Raw genomic sequence first — 20,726 nt, forward strand, 5'->3', positions numbered from 1 at the left:
GTTGGCTATGCACTGAGCTGTGTCTTAGAATCTCTGGGTTTTGACAGCCAGTGAAATGTTCTTAAATATTTTTAAAAGGTAGTGAATATGTCTTCATTACCTAATGTTTTTTGGGAAAAATAACCCATAATTTTATTCTCTAACATACTATTTAGTTTATTTATTTTTTTTTTAAGATTTTATTTATTTATTTGACAGAGAGAGAGAGATCACAAGGAGGCAGAGAGGCAGTCAGAGAGAGAGAGAGGAGGAAGCAGGCTCCCTGCTGAGCAGAGATCCCGATGCGAGGCTCGATCCGGGACCCTGAGATCATGACCTGAGCCGAAGGCAGAGGCTTTAACCCACTGAGCCACCCAGGCGCCCCTTTAGTTTATTTTTTAAAAAGATTTTATTTATTTATTTGAGGAGGGGGAAAGGCACAGAGGGAGAGTGAGAGGGAGAAGCAGACTCCCCGATGAGTGAAGAGCCTGATGTGGGGCTCGACCCCAGGACCCCAGGATCACGACCTGAGTGGAAGGCAGATGCTTAACTGACTAAGCCACCCAGGCACCCTTAGCATACTATTTTATTTTTTTTTAAAGATTTTATTTATTTATTTGACAGAGAGAGAGAGATCACAAGTAGGCAGAGAGGCAGGCAGAGAAAGAGAGGGAAGCAGGCTCCCTGCTGAGCAGAGATCCCTATGCGAGGCTCGATCCCAGGACTCTGAGACCATGACCTGAGCCGAAGGCAGAGGCTCAACCCACTGAGCCACCCAGGCACCCAACATACTATTTTAAACATCTATTTCAGTCTTTTCCCATATGGTGGACTGCATCTTGTTTCAGTAGTAGACTCTATGTAGTTTTGTGCCCTCTTTATTTAATATTAATTTTCTAATAGTAACATAAAGTTTTATATTATAGAGTTAACACATAATGTTCCCTCAGGTAGATTCATCATATTTTTTTTTTTTATTAATCATTGTCTTGTATGACTTTTAAGTTGTTTCTGATGTTTTCCCCAAAGATGATATTGCAGTGAACACATTTTTGCACGTGGTTTTTTCTTCTTTTGTATTATTACTTCAGGGTAAGTGTCCCAACAAGAAATAATTAGGTCCAAGGTTAGCAGAACTTAATGACTATTGATACATTGTTCCAACTCGATTTGCTGAAGGGTGTGTTGGTTTACATCACATACAATCTTTTAGCATGTTCTTTGTAGTTTTAGCACAATCTTTTCAGTAGTTGGGTTGCATGATTTTTAAAAATTGTTAAGTGAAAATAATTGCTAATAAGTGAAAGTGGCATGAAACTATTAAATCTGTTTCTTTTTTTAATTTAATGTGATTTGTTAATGGTATAGGTGAGAATTAAGGTTAATTTCTATGTTTAATTTGGAAAGTTAGTGAGCTTAATTAAAAATGTAAAACATGTTAAAAAAATACGTGGCATCTGATGTTATTATATTTGAATCTTTTCCCAACAGCTTGCCGATGTTCACTGTGCTCAGGAAATTTACCATTCCACTCACTTTACTCCTGGAAACCATCATACTTGGGTGATTCTTGTTTTTCCTCTATTCCTCTTGTGTCCTTTCCCCTCATCCCACATTATTTTTATGTAGCAAATTCTCAACATCTAGTTATCTTTCCAAATAGTTGTTTTGAATTGCTAGTAGCAATAACTTAGGGCCCCAGGGTTTATTCACTTAAAAGCATCTCCTGTTTCCATGATTCCTTAAGAACATAATGTGTGATTTTTTTACATCGTAATTTTATATTAGATTAATAATATGTGTTTATGATAGAAAATTATTTTAAAAATGCAAGAACCTCAAAACAGATGTAAATATGTTTCCTGGATCAGATGGAATGTACACTGATTTTGGAATACAGAGGAAAAATTGTCCGTGTATACATATAGGATAGAAATGCAGGAAATCCCAGAAATCCATTCTGATATAGTGATGGTGATGTAACATAGGAATAAGTTAATTCTTATAATGTTTGTTTAAAAATCTCTCATAAAGATACTCAGGCTGGTCTAAAAAGGTGAGTCTTAGTTTTGCTGGGAAGATTATTTAGCAATGAAATTTGGATGATGGCCCAGTGTTCTAAATCCTACTGTTGAATTTTATCCTAATCTTTGGATGCTTGATAGAAGACCAACTAGAACTGCCAGCAGGGACTCTTCTGCATTTTGTCACAGCATCTTTCCAATGAGAACAGAGAAATACATTTATAATTAGATTAGACAGCTGCTTAAGAAATACATTTGATCTAATTTATTAATCCACTTACAGGTGCTTACAGTGCTTTCTCTAGGTAAAGTGATGTCCATTAGATTTTAGCCATAAGACTGTGAACAATGTCTGTTTTCAGTTCAAGAGTCATAATCCATGTTTTTTCCTGTCTTACTCCTTCCCTTCTCTATCCATCTAGGAAACAGTATTCCTTGAGCATCATCGTCAGTGTTTTTACCATTGTGCTTGGTGCTTTCATAGCAGCTGGGTAAGACTTTGGACTGTTTCTGCTCAATAACTTCTTTGTACCTTTGACAATAGGCCCGGCCCCACCCTCATTTTCCATTCTCCATCTGGCTGCAGTTGAATTGAGCAGCCAAGAGACAAGTCTGTTGATGTCAATGGGTTCCCCATGTGTTCCTGTGAAAGTCAGACTGGGTCCCAACTTGGCCAGAACATTTCTGAGAACATGTAAAGGGAACATTAGAAGATATGAATACAGCTTTTCTCCCTAAAAAGGAGTAAACTATTTGCTATTATTACTGAATGTTTGCCTTTAATACAGAAATTCACTTGAAGAGTTCTTGGGCATCTGGTCAAGAATAACAGCTTTATAAAGCCCTTGCAGGCTGATTTGTTTTGTCACCTGTGATGCCTTAGCAGTCTGTTTCCAAGGGTGGCATGCTCTCATTAAATGTATTTGCATATTTGGGACATAAGCCAATACCAGTGTATGACTAAGTGGATCCTTGAACAACACGGGGATTAAGGGCACCAACACCCTCTCCCCCCACTACATAGTGGAAAATCCGAATTTAACTTTTCACTCCTTAAAAACTTCAGTACTGATAGCCTATTGTTGACTGGAAGCCTTACACAGATAAATGGACCAGTACGGTTCAAACCTCTGTTGTTCAGGGTCAGCTAGAGTGTGTTATTCATTAATATGCAAGAGCAGGAATGTGGACTTCCAGGTTTGCAGTTGCAAGCAGACACTCAGACTCCTGGCTTTTACAGCCTAGTGGTTAAAACATGTGTGCAGTTATATTCTGTGGGTCCAGAACTTAGCCTGGCTCTTGTCACCTGTTTCTCAGCCCCTCTCTGCCTCAATTTTACTCATCTGTAAGGTAAAGAATGTAATAGAAAAGAAAAACCTGCCTGAGTAAAGGGAAGAATGCAAAGATTGGATGAATTTCAGTTAAACTAGTTTCCTTAACTGATTTATTTGGATGATACTTACTCTCTGGGGGCACCTGGGCACCTGGGCAGCTCAGTCGGTTAAGCATCCAACTCTCAATTTTGGCTTAGATCATGATCTCAGGGTCCTTAGATTGAGACCAGCATCTGACTCCATGCTCAGCACAGAGTCTGCTTGTCCCTCTCCCTACCACTGCTCTCTCTCTTTCTCTCTCTCAAATAAATAAATAAATAAAATCTTAAAAAAAAATAAAAGTTCTGGATCACTAATTGCAAAATAAATAAGGGTGTGGATACTCTCTTCTAGTCTCTTCACTTACTAGGTATATAAGTAGGCCAGGCTATTTAACTTCCCTGCACCCCAGTTATTTCAACTATAAAATAGAGATTAGAATGGACCCACCTGAATGCAAGCTGGTATGGCCACTCTGGAGAACAGTATGGAAGTTCCTCAAAAAGCTGAAAATAGAGCTACTGTACGACCCAGCAATTGCACTACAGGGTATTTACCCTTAAGATACAAATGTAGTGATCTGAAGGGGCACCTGCACCACAGTGCTTTATAGCAGCAATGTCCACAGTAGACAAACTATGGAAAGAGCCCAGATGTCCATCAACAGATGAATGGCTAAAGAAGATGTGGTTCATATACACAATGGAATACTATGCAGCCATCAATAGAAATGAAATCTTGCCATTTGCAATGATGTGGATGGAACTAGAGGGTGTTAGGCTAAGCAAAATAAGTCAGTCAGAGAAAGACAATTATGATATGATCTCACTGATGAGGAATTTGAGAAACAAGACAGAGGATCATAGGGGAAGGGAGGGAAAAATGAAATAAGATGAGAAACCAGGGAGGGAGATTAAACATGAGAGACTCTTAATCTCAGGAAACAAATTGAAGGTTGCTGGGGGGTAGAGGGGGAGGGATGGGGCGGCTGGGGGATGGGCATTGGGGAAAGTATGTGCTATGGTGAGTGCTGTGAATTGTGTAATGCTGATGAATCAAAGACCTGTATCCCTGAAACAAATAATACATTAGATGTTAATTTAAAAAAAAAAGACCCACTTAATAGGATCTTTGTGTGAATCAAATGGCATAACAATAAAGTGGGGTTTATACACTAGTATGTGGCCAAAACCATGTTGAGTGTTTACTGTCAGGTGTAGACTTAGCTGTGGCGGGGTGGGTGGGAATCCAGCAGTTAACAAAACAGACAGGAATCCTTGCTTTCGAGGAGCTTCCTTTCTAGTTGGTGGCGACAGACAGTAAGCAAAAGAAACAGATTAGAAAACAGGGCATGCCAGATGGTGACAGATAATGAGGATTTTTTTTTTTTTTTTAATTTTACATGTGTTAGTTTCTTGCCTAGACCACAGTTTGTTATTTATGGTTTTGTTGGTAACGTCCTCCTTCTCAGTCCTGGCGGTGGCTGAGTTGACCCCCCCTGCGAGCTGGCCCCTGATTTGAGCACTATTTCCGGCCTCTGGTTGGAGCCAGCATGGACAGGAAATGGCAGCACTGAGAGCCTATTGTAGTCTTGAAGTTTTGTTCCAAGAAAGTCCTAGGAGCAAAGGAGCTAAAAGAGGGAGGTGCTCTGTTGAAAGCACCCTTCTCCCACAGTGCTTTGGGGTGTCCCCTGGGCAGCCTCTCTTTAATTAAGTTCCTTTGAGCTCAATTTGGAAACTATTGACTTTGAGGCAGTTGTACACTTTTCCAAAAGAATGGTTTATAGAAATGTCTGGAAGGCTTTGGTGAGAAATGGCACTTTAGATGCTGTGTCTGGAGGCATATTTCCAGCCCCAGTGAGTGGAAATTCAGCTCATAGTTACCACATATGATATTCTAATGAGCTGCAAGGGTAAATAGTGTTTTCAGAGCATTGCATATCCCCCCAAGAGCTAGCTTGGAGCAGCACTTCTCAACGTTTCCCTTCTTTAGCACCCAGAGAATGGATACTCTCTGGGTGGGTGACAAGCACCCTTCGCAGAAGGCCGGCCATCACCCCACCCTTCTCTCCTCTCATTAAGATCTTCTTATCCAAATGCAAATTACTGTAGAGCTGATTCAGTCAAATGGGCTAGTTTATGCTGCTGTAACACACAGCTCCCACATTTACACACCGAATATATTCTGCTCACACTGCATACTCAGACCAAAGTTAGTTACACGGGGATGGGGTGTGGGGGGGTGCTCTGCTCATTGTAGTTACTTAGGGACCAAGGCTGATGAAACCCCTGCCTCAAAAGGGACTTCCTTCCTCACCCAGGAGGGAAGAAGGCATGTGGGGAATCATGTGTTGGCTTTTAAGACTTTTGCTTGGAACTGCCATGTGTTACCTCCTCTTACATTTTACTTGCCAGACAAGTCACATGGCCAGAAAAAGTCAAACTATTATTTCTGAAAACAGCCCTAAATGACAACTACAAGGGTTAACCATGAATCTGCTCTCATGTATTAAAGCAAGCAAATTGTTTTCAAACTTCTGTGCTTTTACCAGTGGCCTGAATGAGTGGTGTTGGGGACGTGTAGCCCCTGGAGTAGGAGACCTGAGAACTCTGGGAATTTCCCTCAGGCTCTCCGAGGAAGTGAGCGACACCTTTCCACTCCCCTAGGAACCTGAGTTTTTTTTTTTTTTTTTTTTTTTTAATCCATTCAACTCTTTGCCACTTTATGCAATAGCAGACTCTTCTTAACACAGAGCCAAATGTGGGTAGGCGTGAGATTTGGAAGACCCTTATTTTGAGAGATTCTATTTTTTGTGATTGAGCCAGCGAATTCTGATTTATGATGATCTAAAATTAATTTGCATTCTCACAAATATATTTGTAGTTAATAGTACCAGCAGAAGCCTTGAATAAATCTGGTTTAATTTGGATTCAAATTTTGATGATATTTTTGCCACTTTCCCCCCTTCTCTTTGGTTAGAAATAGTCTTTAAAAAATTTATTTTTTTTAATTTTGCTGGGATCAGGATATGCCACTCCAAAATAGGCCAGTTAAGCATAAACATTATTTTGAGCTGAAGGCAATTAATTGAGAATCAACAGATGTAGAAAGAATTCTCTGTCTTCCCCTTTCCTGGCTAAAAGCAGACCATAAATTTCCTTTTGTAAGAGTGGTCCCCCCTCCTCCCTCCACCCTGAACCCTGCACCGGGAATAGGAAAGCAGTTCTTATTACTGGTGATGGAGAATCAGTACCAAGAGGAGTCTGCATAAATAACCCTTACTACAATAATCCTTCTCTTCCATTAGTTTCCCCTATAAGTTTCTTAGTCTTCATTCCATAATTTATTTGTTCCTTGGAATCCATACTTCTTCATTTTTAAAATGATATGTAAGCCCCAGAGTCTCACTACTTATTTGAGATTTATTTTTTGTGAACTCCTTTACATGTAAAATATTTAATAAAAGTTGTATTCCTTTTCTCTTGTTAACCTACTGTCAGTCAAATTTGCAGGCTCCAGTCACTGAACCTGAGAGTGTAGAGGAAGCCCTTTTGATGCTAAGTATTTCTGAATTATGACATGGCTCTCATACTGTAAGACCAAGTGTGGTAGATTAGTCACCTCAGGGCTCAGCTGTTCTCTCTGTCCTCCCTGAGCCATTTTTATACTAGTCCTCCCTGAACATTTTTATGTCCTCCCTGAACATTTTTATACTAGTATTATTTATATAAAATGGAAATTGAAGAGAAGATGGTTCAAAAGGATGGGGAGAAGGGAGTCTTAGAGGAGTTGCGGAGAAGGAATGGATCCCTGCCTTGTTTTATCATAGGACAAGATGTGATGGGTACCCAGCCATCACGGTGGGTGATGTGACCGGCTGGGTACCAGATGGAGGTGTCAGTTCCTCATTCGACCCCTCTTGCCCCAGTAACTGCCCAGCTGTTCCCACAGGGCTGTACGGGGAGATGGCCCTGTTTATTACAATAAGCAAAGCCACTGGGTGGGTTGGACAAATCACTCCCTTTAGAAAAGAAGGGCATCACCAATGATTATGCCAGTTGATTGTTAGTGAAAGAAAGACCTTTGCCGTTGAAGGAAGATGGTTAATGTCCCTTTGGTGTTAAGCCATTCATGATTAAATTGAAGCCACCTGATGGCCTGGTTTTGTTTTGTCTGGAGGCAGAGCAGAGGAATTAACCACAGAGGGGGAAAATATGCCAGAGGAAAAAAAAAGGTAGTTACCAGCATCACAAGTGGATTTGATTAAGGAAAGATAAAACAGGCGGGCTTTGAAGGCCAAGCTGTGTGAGTTTCTGAATAATCATCCTCCTTTTTGTGTTCTTCCTTCCAGTTCTGACCTCGCCTTTAACTTGGAAGGCTATATTTTTGTATTCCTGAATGATATCTTCACAGCAGCAAATGGAGTTTATACCAAACAGAAAATGGACCCCAAGGTACCAGACCTTCGCTCCTGTGGTTTTTAGGCTTTGTCATCTGGCCCCTGAAGTTGCATGAAAAAAGGAATGAATTTGTAAAGTTGGCATGTAATTTAATTTACATGGTATGCTTTATAAATCACTGATTTCTTTTCAGTTATCCTGTCTGTATGCGTTCTTGTTACCCCTGACCCTACAAAGTTTTGGGTGAAAATCAGATAGGGAGGGAAAAGATACCACTATTTTCGAGGCAGAGTCAGAATATGTAAAGAGGAGATTATTTTGAAAGGCAAAATAAACTTAAAAGTTTTTTGCTGTCCTCCTCAGTGAGCAAGGCAAAGTTGGGGGTATTCTGAAGCAACCCCAGTTTGGGAGCCTGAAGATGTGGGTGACATAAGTTTTCGTGGTCTCTGTGACTTGGACACTTAACTCCTCCAGACTTCAGATTCTTTTGTGGCATGGCCATCGTATCTGGTCCTGGCCAGGGATAAGTGCCTCTCCTGATCAGCCGTTGAGCAGTCCCCCCCCCCAGAGACTGGTGGGCAGACGAGCCTGCTTGCACGGGGCTGCCCCCCTGCCAAGGCCCCTCGTGCTTCCCCCGCCCCAGCTGTTCCAGGAACCCTGGAGGATGAGCCAGGCATATGTTGCCTTGTTTCAAGTTCTTTGTGTTGAGTGAGGGAGTTTGCTCAGAAGGACAGACTTGTTTCCACAAGCTGTTTTTTTTCTGCATGGCCCTTTGTTTTTTTTTTAACTGGTGGCAATTTTACACAAACAGGTTTGTTGCCTCTTGAGGGTCCCAATAGGTCACCCTTTATGAGAAATGGTGGAGAAGGGGTGTAGCCACTTTGATGAAAAGTAAATTTATTCAAGATTAGAAAAGGAGATACCTGGTGTTTTAACACCGCTGCTTCTTGACAGAAAGAGCAGATGTTTTTAAGGAGTTCTGTTTATATTAACACTTTCAATGTTCTTTATTTTGTTCCAGATTTCCCATTCTGAATACAATACTTAGAAAAAAGAAACAAAATCAGAATGGTAGAGATGGGTGGGACCTCGGAGGCCCTCCATTTTTATCTGTAATTTTTGTATAAAATAAATGTTTATTTTGCTATCATGATGTACTTGAAGTGAAGCCTTTTATATTAGGAATTTGCTAAAAAAAAAAAAAAAAGGAATTTGCTGAAAATATTCCAACACAGAGTTGGTCTGAATAGATTTTTAACTCTGCATAAATACATAATTGTGTAAATGGCTCCAGGAAATTTGATGCTTTGTATTTCTAAAATTGAGTGTTTCCTTTGCTTTTGTAGGAGTTGGGGAAATATGGAGTGCTTTTCTACAATGCCTGCTTCATGATTATACCGACTCTTATCATTAGTGTCTCTACCGGAGACCTTCAACAGGTAAGCTGAGGATGGTCATCGCAGTCCGACTGAGCAGTCTTTTAAAGTCTTTTTTTTTTTTTTTTTTAAGATTTTATTTATTTATTTGACAGACGGAAATCACAAGTAGTCAGAGAAGTAGGTAGAGAGAGAGGAAGGGAAGCAGGCTCGCTGCTGAGCAGAGAGCCCGACTCGGGACTTGATCCCAGGACCCTGGGATCATGACCTGAGCTGAAGGCAGAGGCCCTAACCCACTGAGCCACCCAGGTGCCCCTCTTAAAGTCTTAATAGTTAACTTCTGGCACTCACTGCAGGGAAGTGTGTAATGGTGGTAAGTAGGATGAGCAGGAGGGGCTCTGAAAGCAAGACCTGTGATATCCCCAGCAGCAAGCACCTTTGGCACAATCGTTTCTTTGGTGTTTATCTTCAGACACATGGGAAGCAGCAGAAAGTAGTAACAAGAACTCCGGACTTGAAGATTTTTTGAAAACAATGACAGTAAAAATCTGAATTTGAGTCTTAATATCTCTATTTGCTGATGTGGGGATCCTGGGAAAACTAACTTAGAAGGGGATTTTGATCGTTTAAAAAATGGATTTATTTATCTCCTGCCTTTATAATGGACATTTTGAAACATATGCAAAATAGAATAATCCAATGAATCTCACGTACCCACCACCACTTTTTGGCATTTTGCCATTCTTATTTCATCTATTCCCATCTGCTTTCATTCCTTTTTTCCTCCTGGAATATTTTAAAGCAAATTCCAGAGATCACGGAGTTTTGCATCTAAGTATTCTGGGAGGTACATTTGGAATTTTGAGAATGTGTTGTTTGGCATTTGTCCTGCTCACCTGTTTGCTGCACACACCTGAGAGACAAATAAAATGGTCTAGGAATAGAGGAGGTCCAGCTGGAGGGAGTGAAGGCCATCCCTCAGGAAGGGTGAAGATTCAGCCCGTAGCATCCTTACTGGCCACTTTGAAGTGTGCCAGCCCATGCCAAGCTCTGCTTTTCAGAAAGTTGCTAACCATAACACTTCTGAGAAGTGTTGTGTTGTGTTGTGTTGTTGTGTTGCCTGTATCTTAAGGGAGATTCTTAAGTTCATGCGAGAAAATTTGCTGGGCAGCACTTACCATCCAGCCTTGCATCTGCCCACAGAGCCAAGCCCCAGACACTAAGTCTCTGGTTGCGGGACCCAGTATCAGGGTTCAGAGGGGCCCTGTGCAGTGGCTGCTCACCCACCACAGGACACTGTTACTGTGTGTACTGATTAGCAGGCGTGTGTGGGCACACAGGTTGAGTGGATCCCATTTTGTAGCTTTTCCGGGGTTTGAATACTTCGAGAAGTTTGCAGCCTCTTGTGGGCTCCTAGGGTGGATGTTGGGGCTTCTCATTCTTTCTTAAAACTATACTTTCTTATTGGTACAATCCCTTTCCAAAAGAGGCAGAAGAACTTAGCAGCAATGCTATGAATGGCATGGTAACCAGAAACTGAATTTTAGGTACCTTATGAGTTAAATCCCCTGGATGTATCATGTTAATCATTTGTAACATTGTTCCCATAGGAATGTGTGTTCCCACATCCAAACCTTTGCTTTATGAACTTGTAACAGGTACTCTTAGAAGTTTTGCCTGCTTGTGGGGCGCTTGGGTGGGGCCCCTGGGTGGCTCCTGGGAACGTCTGACTCTTGGTTTTGGCTCTGGTCACAATCTCATGGGTTCGTGGGATGGGCCCCACAATGGGCTCTGCCCTCAGTAGACCGTCTGCTTCAAGTTTCTCTCCCTCTGCCCCTCCTCCCACTCCCTCTCTAAGATAAATAAACCTTTAAAAAAAGGTTTCACCTGCTGGTAATGCTTACATTGCAGAATTATACTTCCTCAATTAATAACAAAAATAATAGCTAATAATTATTGAGGACTTATCAGACTTTGTTCAAAGCATTGTACATGAACTATTTCACTGCTTTCCACAACAGCCCTCTGAGGAGAGGGTACTGCTGTTATGTTCATCTTTTAGATGAACCCAGTATTTAAATAACTTCCAGGGATACAGGGGATCCATCCAGGTAGTCTGATCGAGGAACACATCTTCCACTGTCCTCCCAGTTACTTCATTGTATATGAAAAGTACTTCTTTCCTTCATGCACGAAAAACCAGAACCTAGTGCTTATATCTTTAGAAAGTATAAGAGGCTGAACATACACTCTAACTTATTAAACAGTGGTGTTCTAGGAGAATATTATGCTTCTGTTCTGGCTTTTGGTGCTAAACTCTTTCAATATTTACCCTTGGCTAGCCTCTTCTGTTTGACCAGGCTCCTAAGATTTCAAACAGAAGGTACCTTCGAGCCCCAGTTGTGGTTACTAGTCACTGTAATTCCAGAACTAAATATAGAGATTAAAAAAAAAAAACTATATGAAAATTATAATTTAGAAAAAAATAGAATGTGTTTAAACCTGTAAGAAAGGTCTACTATAAAAATGAAAAAATACGAAGTCATGAAATTAAAACTTTGACTCTATTTTAATTTACAAGTATTGTATGATAAGAGTACCAAAAGATATGGGACAGTTTCTGTAATCAGTCATTTTTAAATCCCTGTAGAAAATATTTGGTATTTTTCACTAGTAAGATTGTTCTGCTCTGTTGCAAGTTTCTTTCAGTTGGTTACTTTTAACTATGGTTGAATCCATTTTAGATTGTGAACCAAATACAACAAAGAAAAGAACTTATGTAATTAGGTCTGCTAGTCTATAAAATTGCATTTTATTTGCAGTTTGGGGTGATTGTACCAAAAGTTGATTGATGAATTAGGGTAAAATGCTAACTTATTAACAGAAGAAGTACTTTGATGAGTCATTTTTCCTGGTTGACTGGAGAAGATCAGAGGTTGTGGTAAGACTTGTATGACTAACGGCACTAGAGTTCACTCCTGGACCTTGGACTTAAATAGTCAACAGATCTGGTAACAGCACCTTGATTCTGTCTCTGATTAGCAAAGGCAGCAATGCCATCTTCTCTTGTCAACAGTATAGGCCTTTGGAAAATACTGATTGGGTGACCTTTCTTTAGTCATCCAAATTGCTGCAATAGGTTCAGAGTATATGGTTTATTATAGTTGATGAATAGGAATAAATAATAAGATTTATTTTTCTGATTAAAAAACCCACATAAATGCAAAATAAAAAGATTCATACTCTACCATACTTTTACAACAACAGTAAGTCTAAAGGAAGCAGTACTGTATTGTTTAATTTCTGTTTTTTAAAAAATATTTTATTTATTTATTTGTGTGTGTGTGAGAGAGAGAGTGAGCAAGAAAGAGAGAATGAGCAGGAGATGCAGGGACAGGGAGAAGCAGATACCCCGCTGAGCAGGGAACACGACACGGGGCTCCATCCTAGGACCCCGAGATCATGACCTGAGCCAAAGTCAGATGCTTAACTGACTGAGCCACCCAGGCACCCCTCTGTTTTAAAATAAATGTCATACTACATCATTTTTTAAAATGTCACCAGCATAGCTTTATCATTATTAAAGGAACAAAATAAAGCTAAAATCTACTAAAATTTAGAGTGGCAAAGAATCCAAATATTTTTATGAAAATAACTACATGGCCCTCAAGTGGTTCAGGAATATAAATTTTAATTTACTGTTTGCAGAAATACTTCCAACTTGTTGAATGAATAAATGTTTCGCTACCCTTGGTTTGAAGTTCAGAGCATATGGTTTTCTATTATTTCCAGTCCTATTTTAATTTTATTTATTTATTTATTTATTTATTTAAAAGATTTTATTTATTTATTTGACAGACAGAGATCACAAGTAGACAGAGAGGCAGGCAGAGAGAGAGAGGGAAGTGGGCTCTGGGACTCGATCCCAGGACCCTGAGATCATGACCTGAGCCGAAGGCAGTAGCTTAACCCACTGAGCCACCCAGGCGCCCCTATTTTAATTTTAGATATAGATTGTTTTCTATGTTTTTTTGTTTGGTTTTGGTCTTTGACTGTCTTGGATGTTTTCTGCACCTTCGATTGGCTTGGGCTTGCCAGTAAGATGGATTCATGTTTATTATTATTTTTCTTTCACAAGTAAGTATTTAAAGAAAATAATTTTATGATGGAAACTTTCAAACCTATGTATATAAGGAGAACAAATAGTAATAACAAACCCATGGACCCATAGACCAGGTTCAACAATTATCAACATTTAATGTGTTCGTTTTTGTTAAGAGAGGTGGACAAAGTCTCACTAATGAAACAATGTCAAGTATTGTAAAAATGTATTAATTGGAGAAGAATCCATTCTAATTGGCCTAAAATTTCTGAACTATAAACTTGATAGAAATTTAAATAGCTTTAAATCTATAAAATTACTAAAACTTGGCTAATAAAGTTTTGCCTAGGAGAAAGTGAATAGAACTGATATTCAATTATGTTACTCAGTACAAACTTAATGTATAGTCTTGAGTCACCTTAAAATCATTTTTGGGTGCAGGCAAAGGACAAAGCCCAAATAAAATGCTCCTTTTTATTGTTGCCTTTCATTCCAAGAGGGTTAATTTCATTTTCTCAGCTAAAAGACTAAGACTAAGGTCTTGGAGAGTTGAATCTCTCTCGTAAAATTTTCTGTCCCAGCTCCTCCACCCGATTACTTGCTTGCTTTGTAAATACACTAAGTAGTTTATTTGTTCATAATGCTTACTAAGCATTTGTAAATTCTTTTTTTTTTAAAGAGCTTGTTTATTTATTTTAGAGAGTGAGACAGTGCATGTGAGCAAACAGTGGGAGGAGCAGAGGGGGAGGGAGAGAATCTCAAGCTGACTCTGTGCTGAGCCCAGAACTTGACACTGGGCTCAAGTCTATGACCTTGAGATCATAACCTCAGCCAAAACCAAGAGTTAGACGCTTAACTGACTGAGCCACTGAGGCACCCCAAGCATTTATAAATTATTGAAAACAGTTCATGGACTTAGTTTTCTGAACCTGCCAACATTATTAATTTTATCATAAGCTTTCTTCTAAGATTATTTATACAAAGTAAACCCAACCATGATTTTGTGAACACAGATTAGTAGAGAGATAGTCACAGCAACAATAGCTGTGTTGTATATGTGCCACCTGCCAGGTTCTAAACAATTTCATTAAATCCTCATGTTGACCTTTTGAGGATGTTTTAAAAAAAGATCCTTGTTTTGTAAAGTGAATCTGAGATTCAGGAAGTAAAAGTAATATGCCCAACATTACAAACTGGTATTGCCTAGAGTTTTTTCAAAGTTGTATTTTCTGTTTGGGAAAGTGTTTCCTGTACTAAAACACACAATTTGGTAAAAGCCATAGATTTAAACTGCAATTAATATTCTAACCATTAGTTTTATTTTCTTCTTTTCTTTCTTTTTTTTTTTTTAACATAATAGGCTACTGAATTCAATGAATGGAAGAATGTTCTCTTTATCATACAGTTTCTTCTTTCCTGTTTTTTGGGGTAAGAAACCATCCATAAGTAGAAGCTTGATCTGTGATATGTCTTGACAAATCAAGTCAAAATATACATTCTGTCTGCTCTATCAAAATCCCTTTGCCTTTGCTTCTCCACCTTTCTCTGGAAAGTAGCCTTGCAGCAAGGAGTGGGATGGGACCCAGGATCCCTGGGAACACAGCCTGATAGACCAGGAGCAAGCATGAAACAGTTTTATTTTTGAAAGTCATGCTTGATATCACATTCTACTCCAAAACGTGATGTTGCCTATTAATATCTGAAAGCATAAATTAAGTGAAATAGTTGTAGTTTTCTCAGTTGTTGTCTGCCATTTGACCCTGAAAAAAATCTAAGTTGTGTTTTTGAGTCACACTTTGTCAAACCATCTTTTCTTTTCTCTCTGATTAAAAAAAAAAAAAAAATTCAATCCATATCACACAAACTTAGAAAATACCTTTCTCTAACAAAGCCCAGATTCACCTATAAACAACACAGCAGAGTTTCAAACTATTTTCTCATTTCACTATAAACTTGATGAAATGCTATTCCTGTTTTTGTTTGCCTGTTTGTTTTACTTGCACTATTGAAGGAACTCAAGAACTAACCCCCGCAAAGTCGTTGTCCTCAGTGGTGATGTGGTAAGGAGTGCCTAGATGAGAGCCTCCATTCTCTGGGGCTTGCCTGTCAGAGGTTTGGCCCTATCTGTATATAATTCCATACATTTTTTCCCCCACTTAATAATGTGCTTCTTAGAAAACAAATACTCTTGATAAAAGTATTATGTCATCAGTAGTCCCTTTGCAAATGAAAATGCCATAAAGGGATTCCAATTATAAATAAATCAATAAAAAATGATAAAATCTTTAAGATTTAGTTTCATCCAGATTTAAAGATGAAAATTAGGTAGGTCTGTTTTTAAAGTGGGTCTTTTGAGGACACTAAAATCATGGCACCATTCCAACAGCTAGGTGTCCGAACTCTGGAATCAGATGCCCTGGGTTTGCCACTTATTAGCTCTGAGTCCTTGGACAAGTTTTCTAACCACTCTCAGCCTCAATTTCCTTATTTTTAAAATGGGATCTTTAATAAGGAGATAAAGTATGTGATTCATAGAATGGGGTTAGGTGGATTGAATGAGCTAGAGTGATGAGCCCTCAGCACATGCCAGACACACAGAAAATGCTCAGGAATGTTAAGTGTGGTTGTTATTGTTAATATTTCTATTTCTTGAGGTCAGTGTGTTTTCACCCCAGCCAGAATTGGTTCTACCAACAGTCCATGGCTTCAGCATTTTTTTGCTATTACATGCATAGTTGACCCTTGAACGATGCATATTTGAACTGTGTGGGTCCAATTTTGTGTGGATTTTTTTCAAAGAATACATACAACTCTGTAAGTGTATTTTCTCTTATGATTTACTCAATAACATTTTCTTTAGCTTACTTTATTATTAGAATACAGTATATAATGCATATAATATACAAAATATGTGTTAATTACCTATGTTCTCAGTAAGGCTTCTGGTCTACAGTAGACTATTAGCAGTTAAGTTTTTGGGAAGTCAAAAGTTATCTCCGGATTTTTTACTGGGCAGAGGGTCAGCACCCCTAGCTCCTGTGTCATTCAAGGGTCAACTGTACTTTTCTTTCACTGGTCAAATTTGAATCTGAAACTGCTCTGGAAGGAAGTTTCAATTTTGGTATGGTGGCATTTTCAGAATCCTTTCTTGAAGTTTCTCTTTCAAAGGATTGGGATATTTACTTCTTCATACTAAGAGAAGCCATTGTAAGCTTCTGAGCACATTCTCCCTTTTGAGGATAACTGGTACAGGGCTTGCCCCTTTTCTTTGGTCCCTGCTCAAGGAATGGCTCAGGGCTCACACATAGGCATCCCAACCCTTGATTCCAGAGAAATGTGATGCTCAGCTTCTTACTTTCTTCAACTCTTTCAAGTTTGCATTTCAAACTTGGGTTTTCTAACCATCAAACCCCTGTCCCATGTTGAATATACAATTACAAAATTATAACACTTTAAAAATGGATGATAAGTGAATGCAATGGTGAAAAGGGCAGACTTTTAATTTTCTTTTGCGTTACGGTAGACTCAGTTTTCAGAAATGTAATTTGTAATCAGGAGTTTGTTGATAAAGCATATGATGGAGTTTAATTATGTCAGGAAGGTAAACTGGATGGTGGGTGCTAAGATAGTTTAACGCAGGCAAAAGTAAAATTAAAATTTTTTTTTAAGATTTTATTTATTTGACAGACAGAGATCATAAGTAGGCAGAGAGGCAGGTAGAGAGAGGGGAGGAAGCAGGCTCCCTGCTGAGCAGAGAGCCTAATGCTACACTTGATCCCAGGACCCTGAGATCATGACCTGAGCTGAAGGCAGAGGCTTAACCCACTGAGCCACCCAGGTGCCCCGGCAAAAGTAAAATTTAGACTGAAATTTAAGCTGACAAACTAGATATTAAAAAGTCAGCTCTGGGGCATCTGGGTGGCTCAGTCAGTTAAGAGTTTGGCTCTTGATTTCTGGTCAAGTCATGATCTCAGGGCATGAGATCAATCCCTATGGGGCTCAGTGGTCAGCGGGGAGTCTGCTGGAGGATTCTCTCCCTCTGGCCCTCCCTCCACTTGTAGACGCACATACTCTCTCTCTAAAATGAATGAATCTTTTTTTTTTTTTTTTTTAAAAAGCTAGTTCTGCAGGTATTTTTAATCTTGCTGAAAAATTATGGGTTCTGGTTCATTCATACCAGCAACTGGCACCAGCCCTCAGGCTTTGGAAATAATTATCCTAATCTGTTTCTGACCCAGTAGCAGACTCTTTGGTCCCACGGAAGCCGTAATATATTTCTCAGTAAAAACACAAAAGTACCAAGTATTTTTTAATCACAGGATAACAAATGTTCTATTCCTTGAACCTTCACTAATAACTGCTGTAATGTGTGCATAAAAGAAAACAGGATTCTGAGGATAGCTGGGGCATAGGAGCGATATTCCCACATTCCCAGTAAACCAAATCTTAATGTAAAATTGGTGCTGTGGGAAGATGAACCATATAAACCCCATGACTTTGGCATCCTTGGCACACCACTGAGGCCTTGGGTAGGAGTGTGTTCTTACAAGAGATGGGTGAGATGAGATTACTTGAAATTCTTTGAAGTCTGAAATTAGAATACTATGCTAGGGTACCACTGTGGTTGATGGGAGGTGTGTAAACATGGCCTGTTATTATTTGAACATTTGTGTTGAGTTTATGTAAATGTACCTTCACAGAATGATAACCAGGATACATTGTAAAGGAGGTCATTCGAGTATTATTTGTGACTACCATGAGTGTGCCGTACAACTTGGGTAAATCAGTTAGTTTCTTTTCAGAAAGAGTAAGTACCTTGGAGCAGGAGTTCTGTTCTAGGGGTTTCTCCGTGAACAAATCCATCTCTCGGGGACCTATAAACCCAAGCATACTGCTGGCATCTGTTGTCTGAATGTGAATCACATATATGTGCTATTCTTTTTCAAGTAGACATAGGTGATATCTGATTTAGAAATACAGAATGGCAGGAAGCTATTTTTAAATATCTTTGCATTTTATAAATCCACAGATGGCTAAAATAAAAACTGTCACGCAGAAGTTGACATTTTTAGCATTAAAAGTGGTCTGGTTTTCTTTGTACTGAGTTAATGGACGTTCTTTTAGTTTAGAACCTTGGTCGTTTTAGCCAAAGGACTACATAGGTGCCTATCTGCATATAGAAATAGATTGTTTCTTAGAAAATTGGAATAAACTACTTTGATCCTTACTGTTTTATTTTAGCCTCTCTGGTGACACCTACTGGTTATACTGAGGAATGCAGCCTTTTGTCTAGAGGCTCTTTTACTAAGACCTGGCTATTTCAGACACCCCCAGGCCTCAGAGAACCGGTGGGGGGGCTCCTCCTATGCTCAGCCCAGCTGGTGAGTGTGTGTCCTACTTGCCCACACTCATAGTGGGTGGATCCAAGGTATAAGCCAATTCTGAATGCGGGTGGAGGTGGTTTCACTAAAAGGTGGGATGGAGAAAACATTGCATGATTGGAATGCCAGAGTAGGAATTTTTAAGCAAAAATAAAAATAATATCCACGATTGTCTTGGGTTTAAGGCTGCATTCATTTAGGAAGCCTGCAGGAAACTTTTCTGTGTCCCTAGTTTGGGTTAGACCGCTCCCTTGTGGTGTAATCTCTAGTATTTTATTAGACTCCCTCCTCAGGGAAGATGCTGTGGGTTATCTACTCTTACTGTCTGGGCTGAACAGAGTAGGCACTCAGTAACATCACATTGATGTTATTATCTTTTTATTTTATGCATGAATAGGATTATTCCTGGGGTTCTGGATTCATGTTGAATTTATTAAAATTATAAACATTTAAAAAACTTCGACTTTTTTTAAGGCTTTAGGTTCAATTTATAAATACTGTTGCTCCATTTATGACACTAGCAATTTTTGTATTAACATAAGGACATTTAACTGTTTGATTAATGGCTTATTAACTCAAGTTTAGCTGATGAAAATCTCCTAAACAATTTACTGTAAGTTGGTCTTTTTTTTTTTTACCACTCAGTGAATTTAAAAAAAAAAGTAAGCATTTTAAACTACATTTACAAATATGATTCATCTGATTTTCCTCCAGCTACTCCAAGCCCTAATGAGGTCCTCTGCAAAGCTTATGAGACAGGTTGCTTCACAAACCTAAGCAATTCTTTGAAATCTAGTAAACCCAACTTAGAAATTTGGTAAATCAGCTTCTTTTAAATGTCAAATATTGTGTTCAGACTGACACAGGTTTTCTTACTTCTTTCCAATGAAAGCTGCAAGTCTAATCCCATTATACATTTCATTTTCAAACCACAGAGGCCAAGATGTTGGGTCCTGTAACTTGTCAAATTATTGTAGTTATTTTCATCACAGAGACATAAAAGAATTCTGAAGATTACAGAATTTAAGTTTATAATGGAATTTCTTCCTTAACATAAAAGCTTGGTGTGCTTTAGCTCTTAAGATTTTTTTTTCTTTACCATCCCTGGTAAGAAACACACTTAGGCCGAGTGGTTACTGTGTTGATCTGTGATCTGGATTCTGTTATTAAGAGAGATTCTGGCCTGGACTGGGGACTGGGCACTAAATTTTTTCAGGAAGAGACTACCTAACACATAAGGACATAGGCTGAGCCCTTTCCTAAGAGTCTGATTCCCTCTGTTCTGCCAATGAGGATTCAGGCTTATGCCTCCTAACTGGGATTTAGTTTTAAAATCCTACACACCTTATGATCTCTTTGTATCTTTTTTGGGTGGATTGAATTTTGCACCCCACTTAGGTTGCAGCTTATTTTCTTTATTTCTTGATTGGAATGAACATATTTCTTCTGATTGGATTCTGTATTCATATATATATATTATATATATATATATATTTCTTTTTTAAAGATTTTATTTATTTGACAGACAGAGATCACAAGTAGGCAGAGAGGCAGGCAGAGAGAGAGAGGGAAGCAGGCTCCCTGCTGAGCAGAGAGCCCAATGCGGGGCTCGATCCCAGGACCCTGGGACCATGACCTGAGCCGAAAGCAGAGGCTTTAACCCACTGAGCTACCCAGGTGCCATATATATATATATATATATATATGGCATTTTTTTTTTTTTTTGTTTTTTTTTTTGATTGGTGTTTGGTCACAATTCCTTAGTCATTTTCTTAGCAGTAAGTGTCACTATAGAGATCAATGTTGAATGTCTGGTGAATTAACTTTGGACATAGGGCACAGGAGTGTTATTGGCATGTGGAATCTATTAATTTCTTTCTCCTTTTCCTTTCTTTTCTCTTTAATCCCCATCAGCTGTTTCACCCATCCCTACACCCACCTCCCCTCTCGTAACCATCAGTTTGTTCTCTATTGTTAAGAGGCTGTTTCTTGGTTTGGTTCCCCCTTCTCCCTCTTTTGCTCACTTACTTTGTTTTTTTAAATCCCACATACGAGTGAGATAATATGGTATTTGTCTTTGTCTAACAAAAC

The 20,726-nt window shown here is 39.1% G+C and overlaps 1 protein-coding gene across 2 annotated transcripts in view; it reads left to right on the top strand.

Annotated features, from left to right (window-relative positions):
* SLC35D2 (solute carrier family 35 member D2) overlaps positions 1-20,726 on the top strand; it is a 53,294-nt gene that overhangs the window by 22,498 nt on the left and 10,070 nt on the right. Inside the window, exons 6-11 of one of the 2 annotated variants that reach the window (XM_032840442.1) lie at positions 1,471-1,542; positions 2,426-2,494; positions 7,728-7,830; positions 9,123-9,215; positions 10,763-10,801; positions 14,613-14,689. In XM_032840442.1, the coding sequence (XP_032696333.1) occupies positions 1,471-1,542; positions 2,426-2,494; positions 7,728-7,830; positions 9,123-9,215; positions 10,763-10,801; positions 14,613-14,689 (453 nt within the window). The remainder of the gene's footprint in view (positions 1-1,470; positions 1,543-2,425; positions 2,495-7,727; positions 7,831-9,122; positions 9,216-10,762; positions 10,802-14,612; positions 14,690-20,726) is intronic. The other variant, XM_032840441.1, reaches the window with a different exon arrangement.

The sequence above is a fragment of the Lontra canadensis genome, unplaced genomic scaffold, assembly GCF_010015895.1.
Source record: "Lontra canadensis isolate GAN:19392208 unplaced genomic scaffold, GSC_riverotter_1.0 scaffold113, whole genome shotgun sequence".
In the NCBI taxonomy this organism is placed as follows: domain Eukaryota; kingdom Metazoa; phylum Chordata; class Mammalia; order Carnivora; family Mustelidae; genus Lontra; species Lontra canadensis.